This window comes from Pungitius pungitius, chromosome 7, assembly GCF_949316345.1.
Source record: "Pungitius pungitius chromosome 7, fPunPun2.1, whole genome shotgun sequence".
NCBI lineage: Eukaryota > Metazoa > Chordata > Actinopteri > Perciformes > Gasterosteidae > Pungitius > Pungitius pungitius.
In genome coordinates this window covers 12087869-12102386 of record NC_084906.1, presented here as the reverse complement: position 1 = coordinate 12102386, position 14518 = coordinate 12087869, and the positions used below count along the sequence as shown (strand labels likewise).

Genomic DNA, 14518 nt, shown 5'->3' with positions numbered 1-14518 from the left:
TTTTAAGATTCTTCTGCCGTTATTTAGTTAATTCTTTTATCTCCTTATGTTTTTGTAAATTCCTCAAATCGTCTTAAAAACCAATGTGAGATAATTCTATTGACATAACAATGACATTGCTTTTGTTTAGTTCATAAGAATGTACATTCAACCATGTACAATCGGTACAACCCCCCTCCATAATGAGGGAGTGGCAATGAATTGTGAATGAGTGGGTAAATTAATTCATTTCAGATACATGAAGTACCTCTATCCATACGAATGTGACAAGAGGAGTCTGAGCAACCCCAACGAGCTGCAGGCAGCCATCGACAGTAATCGGCGGGAGGGCCGACGACAGAGCTTCGGCAGCTCCCTCTTCACCTACTCGCCTAACGGGACGCCCACCATGCTGTCCTCGCCCAAGCTCCCCTCATCCAGTGTGGGCCTGATGGTGGGCACCAACGGGTCCTCGCTGACCCCCCTCCAGAAGATCAAGAAAGGTGAAGTTTACATATTATGCTGCTCTTGCATCACACGGGATCAGTCCATCTTTAAACACTTATTTAATATAAGACACAAGTTGATTTCCAAATGTATGAAATTGAATTATTGCAACTTGCTTGTACCATTTTTGTCTCTGTGTTCTTGGAGCTCAGTTGTCTTTGAGTTAATTTCCCCCCGTGTTTCCCTTTCTGTGCTCTCTGGCCAAAAGAGGACGGAGGCCAGCCGCTGCCGGGGGCCGGTGCGTCCCGTCTGCCAGCCGGGGCCCTGGCGGGTCACTCGATGGCGTCCGTGCAGGCGGCGGCAGCTCAGGCGGCGATGGCGGCTCAAATGGCTGCTCTGGAACAGCTAAGGGACAAGCGGGAGGCCGGCGAGCCGCCAGAGAAGAAGATGGCGCTGCCGGCGGAGGAACACCACCGACTGCTGCAGAGAGCGCTGCAACACAACCTGTTGGCCATGACCGCTCAGATACCCATGAACATCCGCATCAATAACCAAGGTACCTGAGCTATTCAGCTTAGATAGTGAGACATGGCTTTCCACATCAGTTAAAGAAGTTTGTGCCACCTTTTATTTTAGTGGATTTCCAAAAGGATAAAGGTGGATTTTGTCACAAAATTTAAGTCAAATGTAACCGTAATTTCAAAATGCATAGTCTATTAGGTTGATAAAAGTAGATTTCATCTTTGGTCTGACAGTATGTTCATTTATTTCTCTGTTAAAGAAGGAACGTGCTTAGCCACCTATTCACATCAGAGCCAAAGTTCTGAGTTATTGTCTTCAACAGACATCAATATTTGCAAATGATTCACAAAATATAAATTCATTTTAAACCCTGGTAATTAATTACGTAGCCTAAAGGTTACATGTGCTTGGATAATAGGATGCTAACAGTCAATCAGAAAAACTCTTAAGAATCTTCAACAATGGAACAAAGTGCATGAATATATGTAATATTACCACATCACATCAGAGATGTGTGATGCTGTTGGCATCATTGTGAATAATACATTTCATTGTTTACCCCAGAATTTACACAAGCTGGATTTCAAGCACTCTTCCTGGCAGTTAGTACCTCAAGACAGTCTTGACATCTTACCACAAACCACAGTACCCAACACTGAGGAACTAACCCTCAACAGACCCATACGTTGACCTGTTTAGCGTATAGACGCGGCGTGCATACATGCACACAGTATGTGTGTGTCTGAGTGTGTGTCTGAGTGGGAATTCCCTTCTGCAGTGAAACACTTTGATCTTATAGAACAGTCGGTCTTGGTTGCTGTATATCTGATTCAACATGCAAACTGTTTCTCAGTACTGATAGTACAGGTGACTTCAGAGAAATGTTGAACGTTTTTTGTAAATTCCCACCAAACGTTTGTGATGTGAGAGTCTTTTGTTCTTAAATTGGGGCTTTGTTTTGTAGAGATATGTTGCAAAGTCAACTCTGTTCTGATTGTACAAAGTAGTCCCTGAGTCTTTTACATTGATCTAAAACACCAGTTTTGTTAACAGAGCTTTGGGCTTTGTCTTTCTTATAGACAGCCGGCAGGACTCGGCCCTGAACCTCACCACCAACGGCACCAGCAGCATCAGCATGTCAATGGAGCTCAACGGAGTCGTGTACACTGGTGAGTGTGGCCGTCATGTGACACAGGAAATCCATCTGATCACTGTCGTTCTTCCAAGGAAAAATCTACATATGAATGTTTTTCAGCATTGTTTTTTGTCATTATTTGAAATTGCACTACTGTAAGATAAGAAGTCCCCTTCATGTTTGTGAGTTAAGTCTGGAGATACGGTAGCTACTGCAGCCTGGCAAAAGACTGGAAACCGGGAGGAAAAGCTAGCGTTGTTTCTTTGTAGCCTTTTATTCATTTAGGGTGAGTGATGTAATGTAACCAGTTGGTGCTCGCTTCATATATCTTTCCCCATTAAGCTTTATTTTAAAATAGAGATGAAATTCAGCAGGTATGCCACGTTTTTATGTTTTATGTTTGTTTTCCGTTTCCAGGCGTTCTTTTTGCTCAGGCAGCAGCGGGTTCGGCTTTGTCTGGATCAGCCGCCTCCAACAGTCGTGTGGCTCCACAGCAGCAGCAGCAGCACACACCTACCTCAACCTCCAGCAACCAGTTGTCTTAACAAACTCACAGCCTTTTCCCTCTTATTGTTTTTATTTTATTTCCACGCTAAGTAAAGCCAAAAATCAACCTCATTTTCTACATAATCTATGCCAAAAAGAGAAGAACCATACACTGTACAGAAAGACACAAACTGAAAATCAGTCACACTATCTCAGGTTTTCTCTCACCAACACCCCTCTTGTGTTCTTCATAGCCAAAATTTCGGGGGGAAAAAATTAAATAATATCTCAACAGAGAGCCAGTATATGCTAAACAACTATGAATGCACAACCTGTGAATTATTTATTTCTGCATAAGTGTACAGAACAAAGAGAAGTTAATAATGAGGAAAGGCAATACACTGTTTACACTCACAAACACAGCTACTGATTGACAGCAATGTTTTATCCTTTAGGGGAGACATTTTCTTTTTTCTTTTACCTTTTCATTATCGTTGATATTTTCTTTACTGTTTTTTTTATCATTTAGAACTTTAATCGTCCTCTCACTAGAGGAAAAAATATATATATTTAGAATTCTATAAAAAAAAAGAAAATATGAATTTCCTCTATTTTTAATCAGAAAAGCTTCTAAGGTATATGTTGTTTCGTCAGGGCATATAACAATCTACCGTTGTGACCTCATTCTGTGTAAAACCTTATTTACATGGCAGCCATTTTGGATCTATTTTTAGAAGACTCCAGGCCTGTGCCCCTGTTGTGCACCGAAATAGACACCATATAACAGATTATCCAGTGAAATATAAAACATCTGGATCTCAATCTGCGAGAGAATATTGGTTCACTTGTTCACACATTTGAGCATACATTATTTATTTATTACCACCAGAGTCTCTGCAATAGTATTTGCTAGAATTCTACGTAGTTGCAAGTTCAAGCAGCCTTCAAACGGCTGGTTTTCTTTCGTAGACAGCTAGCAAAGTCTAATCCTCACCTGCTTGTTGACATTAGGCCAGTTCAATGCATATCTGTGCCAATCTTGCAGGTTGTCTATCAGGCTTATGTTATAAATGGACTTTTAGAAAGATGGAAAAATGAACTAAAACCTTTTGGGAGATTTTTTTTTCTCTCCTCGCAGCACCTCAACATGCTGGCTTTGCTGAGCCACTTCGACTGTTGCTGTTTGTGGGTCAGATTGTATGTGAATAATACACATTCACGACCATTCTCAGGTGTCCGCCTGCTGATTGCGTTATGTGATGTCTTGACAGAGTGATTCTTTTCTTGCGCTGTAGAAAGATCAATTTTCATCTTTTTATTTCTAACTTTGCCTAAGGGTGAAATGCATGCCTGTATTTTTAGATAAAGCGTCAGCTTCAGCGGACATTATCCATTATTATCAGGTGTCTTGTTTTGTAGATTTCAAATACTTTCGTTTTTTGTTTCCGTTGTTTTATTTTGCATGATTTTGTGCTTCTGTTCCAAGTGCTTCTTATCTTATGCTGTGACAAGGACCAGGTCACATTGAGACTTGCCGTCAGGAACATAAAGAGAATGTCTTGTGATCCTCCGACTGTTTTTGGATGTTGCTTAATCTGGGTTTTTGACAATGTGATCTCCGGGGTAATAATAGCTGTGGCTGAGCACTCGCCTGTGTCTTTAGTATTTGTACGGACACTCACCGCAGTTAGATGATTAAGTAAAGTCGGCCCCATTGTACCACATCATTAGCGTGTAAGCTGTGTTTCCGCATTTTGTGGGAGATCAATCTTTCAGCTTTTTGAACTTTAACCTGTCTAACCCCTCTGGACTGTTAAAAATTGTTACTTTGTCCCCACTCCCACTCCCACCCCAACGCAAAGCAGCCTCATTCCTACTGACGTTAGGAAGTAAATCAGGCTTTGTAAATGGGTTCTGTTCTGTGCCTTAGCACAGCGGGGGATGACCAGAGAGCCAGCAGTACCTCAGTCTAATCAGTTTTTACTGTTCCAGTCAAATATCCCCAGATGGCTGCCGTGGCTTTGATTCTGTATTTGCTTCTCTGTGGGAAATCACCACCAGCTGCTATCCAAACACCGGACAGCTTTGAAAAGTACTCTTTCTAAATGGATAGCCAACCACGCTCATTCAGAGACACATGAAATCATGAAATGCTCTATTTATTAAACCTAAGTTAGTGAGGTGGGAACAGTCCAGCATTACTTGGTTCATTGCATCCTAGAAAAGATGTGGAGGTTTAGTTTGATTTTTAAAAGTTTGTTGCAAGCTGAAGGATCTTATTCGTTGAGTTATGTCACAAACCGAAGTGTTGACGAAAGAGGAATTTCCGTGAATTAAAAACCAAACTTAAAAAGTAAAACTAATTAGAATGTATTGTATATGACAGCCAGCAAATGCAACCAGTTTGAAATTCACATTTGGTAAACAGCGGATTTTGCTCCAAGGGGTCGTCACAGCTAAGGCATTATCAGACCAGTTCAAAGCACAACCACCTGCGCCCCCTACAGGCAAGACAAATACTGCATCAGTTTTGACTAGCTGAAATGTTGACATCACCAGCTGCAGGAGGTGGGTGATCTGCTTCACCTCTATGTCGTCATACCTGCTGTTTTCTGTGTAGTTGTCTGTTAGCTCTTCTCATAAAATACAAACCATCAAAAATACAGAAAGAGCCATCACTAAAGGAAAGGGAAAAAGCCTGGACACAGTTTAAACCTGATCAAGGCCGAGCTGCAAAGCAGAACTAGACTACGGAACTTCTGCATTTTGCTACTGGGTGTCTAATGCTCATCAAAACCGCAGTTTATTGGCTACCGCCACCTTTCAACCAATGAAATCGTTTTCATGTCGGAAACATTTGCAGAACTAATTTTACGGATATATTTTGCAGAAGTTGCTTCAGTCCAGCATGTATTTAATAAATCCCAATGTAAAAGGATGATTTCCCTCAGAATGATGACATACAGAAAGCCCTCAAGCCCTCCCTGCTTCTCTCTTTCTCTCTGACCTCATAGCTGATGTCACAGTTGCTAGTAATGGCTGACAATCAAATAGAGACGTGCTGTGGCTGAAAACATTAGTTTGGCAGGGATGGGGGAGAAAAGAAAAGTTCAATCAATACTGAACTAAAGGATCAACATTGCTTTTTTCCAATTGACCCTGTGACCTTTTGGCCCCTAAGGCCACACTGAAGCACCTGCCCCCCTCAAAGGATCCATGTTGATTGTATATATCAATCTTATTCTGTGAGGTATTTGCATTTGAACAGTGGAGGTACTGCATCTCTCTCGCTCTCTCTTCAGGGAAGGTCTTTAATTGCGTGGTAGCGACACTCAGGAGACGTTAGGACACTTAATACCTCCAAATACTCATCGTGGTTGAAGGGGATACCACAATCAATCCTCGCTTCTACCTCAAGAAAGATTGCTTTGCTTTAGCCACGACAGAATCGTGAAGCTTGAGTTCAAGTGGGAAAACTGCATCGAAATGCAGTTTCATAAAGACTTTGACTATGAATGAGGTTGTAATGACCACGGACAATCAGATATCCCCTTTGTTTATGCAAAGAGAACCAGGACTCATTGAGGGATCACTTCAAGCCTCAATGTCTTCACTGAGAACTCCCCTCAGTGGAAGGTTTTCGTTATGACACACAATAAGGTCAGATTTTTCTTTAAATGATATCAAAGCAGGTCTGTGCTGAGACTACAAACATTCACTGTTCTTCAATCTGAGCATTTACAGAAAATGCTTGGACCTTCATTGTTCATTCTCTCCCAGTGTTTCCACGCTGTGTTGATTGTTCCTATTGGGATCATAATGGGACTTTCAAATCCTCGCCTCAACGGGGGCGGAGGTTCATTCATACCAGGATTCATTTGCTTATTGAAAACCGTGAACAATAGGCATTTCAGTTTGCCTTGCTCGTTTCTCTGCAGCTGTGGTCGGGCAGGTTCCTCCATATTTAAAGAAACATTGGAGTAATGTTAGCTGTGAAAACTCCATTAGTCTTAACTGAAGATGTTCTGCGTTTTGAATGGAGTTTTAGGTTTTAGTTCAGACAGTTTTTTTTTCTGAATGCTACGAGCTGCTTTTCATCAGGAAATGGACGTTTCTCTCAACTTCCTAAGTTGGGTATCTTTTTCAAACTTGTATTAATGTGGTGTGGTAATGCAGTTATAATTCTTGGGTTGATTTATAAAGTATGTGTGTTTGGTGCACTCGTGTGCTGTTGTACAGTTTGGACAGTTTGTACTCTTCATCACGTTCTTAATGCATTTTGTTTTGTCTTTGAGTTTGATTTCCTGACTGGGAAATAAGAATATATATATTCATTTTCAGGGGCCGACTCCCAATCAGCACAAAGCCTCGGAGTCTCTTGTGGTTATCTTTTTTGCTCAATGCTATAACATTCAAATGTTTACCTTGAACTGTTGCCGCTTTCACTCCCACCAGAGCCGTAGCTAAAGAACCACTTGAAACCTTACTAGATCCACAGTGTCTTTCTCGGAAATTTGACTCCGGCTCACATATTGCTGACATGGAAATTCTTTTTCCCATTTACGGGTTACAGTGCATGTGGGGTTAAGGGGCTTTTGACTGAACTCCACCACTCACTTTAGCTCTATCGCGGGAACTGTGGACAAGGAAAATGAGAATTAACAAGATGCCTTTTTCTGTGACAATTGTATGAATTGACCCGTATTACAAAGATTCATTAAGTTGTTCGGAGATATGACTTTTTAGCGCTATTATATTATACCATGTTCATATTTTTTTTTTGCTTTCTTTGCTTTTTAAAACTATTCTGTAGCAACCTGGCACACAGAAATACATTAAGATGCGATGATTGAAGTGCGTGTTGGCTTCAAGTTAACTTCAGAACTGAATCAAGGCTCTTCTCCCTTACAAGTTCTCAGGAAAATCTACCTCTACCTCCAGTTTGACGCGTTTAACCCAGTTACAGTTTAGTTTGTACACAAAAAAAGCTTGAGAGTTGGCATCAGAGTCTGAAATTGACTCAACATTACCAGTACTGGTTAATGTTTAAGATTAGTTCCAATCAAGTAAGCTTTTATGAATTGAAAGTATAGTGATGTATTTATATTATTAGCTCGACTGGAATTTACTCTCAGCAGATATATTTATCACCTTGGTAAGTGACGGAGAGGTTTATTTTGGACCTGGGGGAGCCTTTCTCCCTCTCTGTTTCTCTTTCTGTGCTACAGGTTTATTTCAACGTCAACAATAGGGAACCTTGTGCTCAACAGATACTTAGTACTACAACAAGTGCTGCTCAAGTGCCACTGTTAGTAGTAGGAGTGGCTTTTCAGTCTTCTATATTTTGTATTAATGTGTTCTTATTCCTCTTTCTATAAATAATAATGTTTTGGATGAATGGGATGTCTTCAAGTAACAGGGAAGTGGCAGCGGGAAATGCAACAGTTTTTGTTTTATTCATTTTTTGCAGGGTGAAAGATATTCTGGTCTCTATACTCAATGTGTTTGTGTGAATATGCTTATTTTGAATCTGAAATGAATTAAATATCACCTTTCTAAATGTTACCAAAGTTGTGAATGTTTTTCTTCTGAGATAAGTTATGTGAAATATGTTCAATCCTTTTTAATGGGTAAATGTATTTATACACTCCTACAACTGTCCAACTTGCTAAATGATATGAATACCTCTTTTTACCACTGTTAACAACCTGACAACCTGCAATAGTTGGCCCTGGGGCTTTCTGAAGCTCCGCCCAATAATGGTGTCCGCGCCAGTGAACCTATCGCACCCCGGCAGATTCGAACTATTTGAGAAGACCTCAATGGGCGGAGCGAAACAAATAGTTTCACTTAAGCGAGTCCGGTGGAGGAAGAAAGAAGAGCTAAGGACAGGATTTAGAGAAGATCGATTCACCACAGTCGGGCAGTTTGTGTGTCAATGTTTTTACAGGTCCCTATTGAAGAAGAAAAATGAGACTTCGGTCTCAAAGAACCCTCCGGCTTAACGCCACGTCTGGCTCGGAGACGCCGCGGAGCAACGGCCGAAAACTCATCAAAGCAACGCCGAGAAAACCTGTCTATTTGGGCACCGAATGCCCTCTTCAAACAAAGGTGACACACTAGCCTTCGCTATGATTAGTTTCTCCAAAATGTCAACTAAACCAGCAGACGACGCCAAACGTTCCATTTGTGGATGTAACTTGTTCACAAACTAAGCTAACTGTAAGCTAGTAGTGTTGGTATAAGTAGTCCGATGCTACGGACGTTGGTTAGCTTAGCTAGCCGCTGTTGCAGTAACGCCAGCAACGCCGTCAATAGGTGGCTTTTCTCCCCGCTTTGTGTATGTGCACTGCCCGCTCGTTTTGTCGCTATTGCTGTTCATGCGCTCAACTGCTAGAGTTAACCATGTTTCCACTGTATTGGGCAACTCAAACTATACGGTGACTGCATTTTACATGCGCAACGTGGCCATAGCTGCTAAATAACTATTAGCCATCTTAAGATGTAACGTTAATGAAGTAATGTCAACCTGAGCAGAGGATGAAGGCACTCTCCCTTCTCCGGAACTCGCTGGGTTTGTTGACATCGCCATGATGGCCACGCGTGCTTGTGTACACGTGAGCGCGCTCCAGAGGGAAGCTCATGACGCCATACCGTCATCACCATACTGCAATCCTGCAATCACAGCTGACCTGGCCCAAAAGCACAGCTCTGACCCTTCGCCTGCTAGCACCGTTAGCAATTTGAGAGTCAATCAAGCTGCTTCCAACGTCGGCAATTGCTTCACTTTACAATGTCTACAGAATAAAGTGGATAAAGCACTACAAATCCTCAAAATATATAAATAAATATTCCCCAGTGAGGCTTGTACATAAGGTTTAGATGTAGCTCCACTGACCGCTTACACGTGCTGTCTGTCAGAGGAGTGACGCTGCAGCAGAGATGCCTGATGGCATGCATCCTGTTAAAAGTTGATCATTGGATACCTGCTCACATGTGGTCATTTCCTTTTTTACAACTGTTGCAACATTTAAGAAAAGGCCCAATTTAAAATATCCACCATCATATTGTGCACAAGTGAGGCACAGTTTCTGGTGTTGCACAATGCATACAAGTTTCAGAGTACCAATATTTTTATTAATTTTCTAGCTGTGCATTGAGAATTATAATAATTGTATGACCTTTTTCATAATACAGGTTGTACAAGTTTTTCTTATATTTTTACTGTGAAACGGATCTGAATTAACAGTTCTTATTTTCATCACTGGTTAACAATAACAATAAACCTCTTTTAAGAATAAAGAGGCCGTGGATAGTGACAATAGTAACCACTCCGATGACGAAATTCCCACCATGACCAGACGTCCACTGCCCCGTGGCCGGTTAAGGAAGAGACTCGTTGCTGTTGATCACAGAGAGACTGGTATGTTGTTGTTTTTTTTAATATGAATTATTTTAACTGCTGCTCTGTTTAAAAAAATAATCTGACTGTCTTCTTGTGGTCTAGATTTGGCATTCAAAACTCCGACCAGGCCCATCATGCGACGTGAGCGCGTACTGTCGGAGATCGACCCAGTGTCTCCTCACAATACGACATCCAGAAACATCTACTCGCCCATTGTGCGTTTCCTCACACCCACTAAAGAGAGTGAGTACAGCCAGTCTCTCTGCTTTTCTACAGGGGGTTGTAGTGCTATGCTTTGGTAATTATTTCAATAATTTAATCTCAAATTCAAAAATGTGTTGCTTACCTTTTTTTTTTTTTCTATCCAGATGTGACGCTTGCTGGAAACAACGTGTTGATGAGCCCGGAACAAGGCGTGTTTGGTTTTGCTTCCATTGACCTTCTAGTTGGAGAAGAGGATGAAGACATCTTCAATCCGTGAGTACAGAGCCTCTTTCCGACGTATACCCCGAACATGACTTTGATGGTCATTTAACAGCCCTACACCCCAAATGGATGATATCATTATAGAGACCACTACTCTAAATAGAAATGTAGCAGTCTTCTTATGTGAGGGTGGGTTTTTTAAATGGTGTTTTTAGTGATTGTTTTTATATTTAAGGGTGTTCTATTCTTTTCCAGCTTCATGTTCATCAAAAACATACCGTCGCATTCTCAGCACTCCCAGCCCCAACTCCGAGATATTCCCCCCAAGACCAGGAGCACCCCAGAGGCCACGTTGGTGATTGACCTGGTGAGTAAGATCAAGATGGGCACAACAAGCCAGACACAGTGAGGGCTGTAAGTATTTGTAATGAGAGACAACCTTTCTAAGTTTGCCTCTTTATCGGCTGAAGTGGATTTGAAATGCAGCAGTCAATGTGTGGCTAAAGTGAAGACTTTCAGCTTTAATTTGCTTGGAATTAGAGGCATTTTACAAACAAAAGAAAACGTCATTGAACAATTGTCTGAAGGGTGCATGGTGAAGTAATGCCGGTTTCCTTGTTATTCGTGGAGCCATTCAGCAGAAAAAAAGTTGTTCCCGATAAAGAAATACTGAAACAAAGTCCCTTTGATGCATGTGTCTGTAGGAGGAGACGCTGATGTTCAGCTCTCTGAATGTCATCGAGCAAGCGGAGTACACTTTCCACACAGCATTCCAGGACCACCAGTACAAGGTGAACGCTCACTCAAGCACGCTGAACAGATGATCCCATGTCCGAGAGATGATTGACAAATTATTTCAGTGTCAATCCTCAGTAGTGAGGGATGGAAGGAAGCAGGAGATATGAGGAACACTGCTGTGTAGAAATACCAGGACTAACAGTAACGTATCTTCATGTTGTCTCTTATTTTCATTCAGTAATTGGTGATTTGAGATTTGACTATACAAGTCCATTAACCTCCGACTGTTTGTTTAATTAGCAAGAAATTGATTTATTTTGTTAATCCAGATTAGGTGTATGAGTTGACAGTTTTAGATACTTGAACAGGATGTGAATATATTCCGAAGGAGTTTTTGCATTCGGTTCTCCTCTCTCCACATCCTCAGGTGTACATGATCCTACGGCCACATGTCAAAGAGTTCCTGCAGTCCATGGCAAAAGTCTATGAGGTATAGTTTATCGAATGGATAATTAGTGATTCATTTGGCTTTAGATCAGTACCTTCTAGTTATGTGACTCACCTCCTATTTGTTTGTATAGTTGTCATTGGTAAATGTAAACAAAACGGAAATAGAAGATGTGACGTGAAAAAATAAGTGATTCTACTTTTAAAACGTATTCCACTACATTCTCATTTAATCCATTTTTTAACCAATATATTTTTGAACATTGTTTTTCCTAATCTTATTTTTCTTTCTATATAAAAATTAAATAAAACTCAAAGTACTTTTAGTGGGCTCGTTTGGAACCGATTCCAGCTGCTGTTTGTCTTCTGTTCCAGCTGTTTGTGTACACGTGTGCAAAGAAGGAATATGCAGAGAAGATACTGGATATCCTGGATCCCCAGAAAAAACTCTTTCGGTGTGTTTCCCTAAAATCTGCTTCCACTTGTGTTTCATAAACTCTGTGCTTGACGTCGAGCCGAGAACTCTTCCAGGTTTACCGACCTCAGTCAGCGAGTCTTGGCCTGCTGCCGACCCGCATGGGTGCAGAACACAACACTCCTCCAAAGGGTTCTGGGTTTGAGTTGTTAATGTCACATAAATGATGTGTAAAGACGATCAGACAATGATCCAGAGACGGTTGTCCCACACTGAAAGTTTATTCTTTATAGAACCATAAATCAAATTCATAAAATACTGGCGCTTGGTACAAATGAACCCGTGTCGATGTCTTCTCTTGCAGACATCGCCTGTATCAGGACGACTGCGCCTGCGTTCTTGGCCACTACATCAAAGATCTCAGCATCCTCGGGAGGGATCTTGCCCAGACGGTTGTCCTGGACAACGCACCCCACACATACCCGTACCATGTAAGCACTGTGGTTTTTGGATGCCTGTTATAAAATGACTGTGATATTCTGCAGTTTTCCCCTTTTGACTATCGGGATGGAATTATCTCGCAATTACACTGTGACTAGAATTAAAACCCTTTTATATATTCATGTTTTTGCAGCTGATGAACACCATTCCAATCAAGAGCTGGTCTGGTGAGTCGGAGGACCGAGAACTCCAGAAGCTCGTCCCCTACATGGAGAAGCTGTCCGCAGCGGTATGTCTGTCATTTTATCAGCTTCCGATTATTATTCTTGCCTCCATTTCTATATATTTTTGTATCAGCAAAGCCTCCACATGTTTCAGTCAGTTGTGAATAAAACAGGTTATCTGCTGCACCATCTGCTTTCTTTCCTCCCTGATTTCATTATTCAGTTCCAATATCTCCTGTGGTGTTTTTTCAGGAGGATTTTCGGGAGGAGCTTAAGAAGAGGAAGGATCACTTCCACAGGCTGCTGTCAGAGGACTAACGGAACCCCCTCCCCCCTCCTCAACCCCTCTATGCTTCCTCGCTTTAACTACTTCATAACTTTCATAGCTTGCGTTTTCCTTCCTTTTGCTTTGGCCAAAATCAGCGTCTAGTGAGAACTAGCTAACCGTTGGTGGCGGACCTGCTGTCCCTCCTTTCTCTTAGATCGTCTTCAAAAGACGACACCTCGGTATTTTAAACCTATTGCCGTTACCAAAACCCATTTCCTCCAAGAGTCGTCACACAGGTTAAAAAAAAAAACGTGGCCCAGGGTTTGTTTGTTTTCACAAGAAAAAAATGTTTATAGTCATAACCTTAATTAATTTATTGATTCTATTGCTCATTGTCTGCTGTTTACTCTTTATTTTAGATGCTGTCTTTGTATGCAATAAAATCATTCATATGAAATTTAAATAATTAAGCCTAGATAAGACATCTTGTCTTTCTGTTGCATATATGGCTTTTCCGTTTAGATAAATAGTAATTGAGTTTGACTAGATCTACATTGCTCGACACGTGACCGGAGCAGTTTGTCATGAAAGTGGCTTCAGAGTGATGATGAGGAAGTGCACAGTTGTGGATGTGTTGTCAGTGTTGAAATCCCTTTCATGTGTCATCCTGTCACTTTTAAAATTTGCTTTTCCATAAGATTATGGTCACCAGTCTGCTGGTGTGTTTCATCAAAGTCAACTACTCTTATGGTTTATCATTTAGACATTTCACTGGTGTTTCTGATGTTGATTTATTTTATAAAATATATATATTTAAATATAAAAGCAGATTTTACTGCATAGCAAATGAGACTCATCACTTCCTGTGCAGGAGGAAAGAGAATGCTTAGAATAGTTGGGATCCTTTTCAGAGAATATGCTTTATTGTTACTGGAAATAAAACTCAATTTCTGATCTTATTTCTATATTATTATTCAAAACGAGTTATTGGTCAGATTTAATGGTCTCTACAAATGAAATAATTTTCTCTTAAATTGCTTTTAGCATTATATTTAACAGTAAGATCTGTTTTATGAATATGATACTAATGAAGTTGTTTCTTTGTTTAGAATTTGACTATTAAATGTCTGAAATGTCATTTTCTTTAGTCCAATACAGTAATATACTTTTATCTAATTTTCGAATTTTATCAAATGTTTGGAATTATATATTTATGACATTAATTCACTGACAGAACTCTTAGTTATGAAAGGAGCTGCTGGTTAAGTTATCCATCCAGTAATCATTTCAGATCTAAAGCAATCAAATATTGTATGGATATTACAGAAACGAAGCTAAGATTAATAAAATGAATATAGTCTATACAGTTTTAATAAACTACTTTAGCAATTATTTGAGAACATGCTAGTAATACACTACTATACAACTAGCCACTAATAGTGCAACTGTGTATCAGCAAATAAGACAAAGGGACCAACTGTCCAATGATTTAATCTTCCTGTGAACATCTTGTAGTTCATTCTAATGATATAATAGTAATAGATCCCTAACTTAAATCCCAAAGTAGAACACACCTGTGTGAATA

The 14518-nt window shown here is 40.6% G+C and overlaps 2 protein-coding genes across 3 annotated transcripts in view; both read left to right on the top strand.

Annotated features, from left to right (window-relative positions):
- arid3a (AT-rich interactive domain 3A) overlaps positions 1-8267 on the top strand; it is a 40257-nt gene extending 31990 nt beyond the window's left edge. For both annotated transcript variants that reach the window (XM_037469075.2, XM_037469074.2), the window contains exons 6-9: positions 235-482; positions 695-982; positions 2028-2117; positions 2501-8267. In XM_037469075.2, coding sequence (XP_037324972.2) covers positions 235-482; positions 695-982; positions 2028-2117; positions 2501-2628 — 754 coding nt within the window. In that variant the 3' untranslated portion in view covers positions 2629-8267. The remainder of the gene's footprint in view (positions 1-234; positions 483-694; positions 983-2027; positions 2118-2500) is intronic.
- Positions 8268-8369: 102 nt separating this feature from the next.
- On the top strand, positions 8370-13255 carry ctdspl3 (CTD (carboxy-terminal domain, RNA polymerase II, polypeptide A) small phosphatase like 3). Its single transcript, XM_037469076.2, has 11 exons — positions 8370-8680; positions 9866-9992; positions 10077-10217; positions 10343-10451; positions 10656-10767; positions 11105-11191; positions 11566-11628; positions 11961-12040; positions 12365-12491; positions 12635-12730; positions 12918-13255. Exons 1-11 carry the CDS (start codon positions 8540-8542, stop codon positions 12981-12983), a joined length of 1149 nt encoding a protein of 382 aa, XP_037324973.1. The 5' UTR covers positions 8370-8539; the 3' UTR covers positions 12984-13255.
- Positions 13256-14518: the final 1263 nt, after the last annotated feature.

What these genes read in the sequence shown, in the direction of transcription:
- ctdspl3 (XM_037469076.2), top strand. Translation starts at nt 8,540, where the DNA reads ATGAGACTTCGGTCTCAAAGAACCCTCCGGCTTAACGCCACGTCTGGC. An exon ending in CCTCACACCCACTAAAGAGA is followed by an intron (nt 10,218 to 10,342) that starts GTGAGTACAGCC and finishes TTTTCTATCCAG; the next exon opens with ATGTGACGCTTGCTGGAAAC. An exon ending in CCCACACATACCCGTACCAT is followed by an intron (nt 12,492 to 12,634) that starts GTAAGCACTGTG and finishes ATGTTTTTGCAG; the next exon opens with CTGATGAACACCATTCCAAT.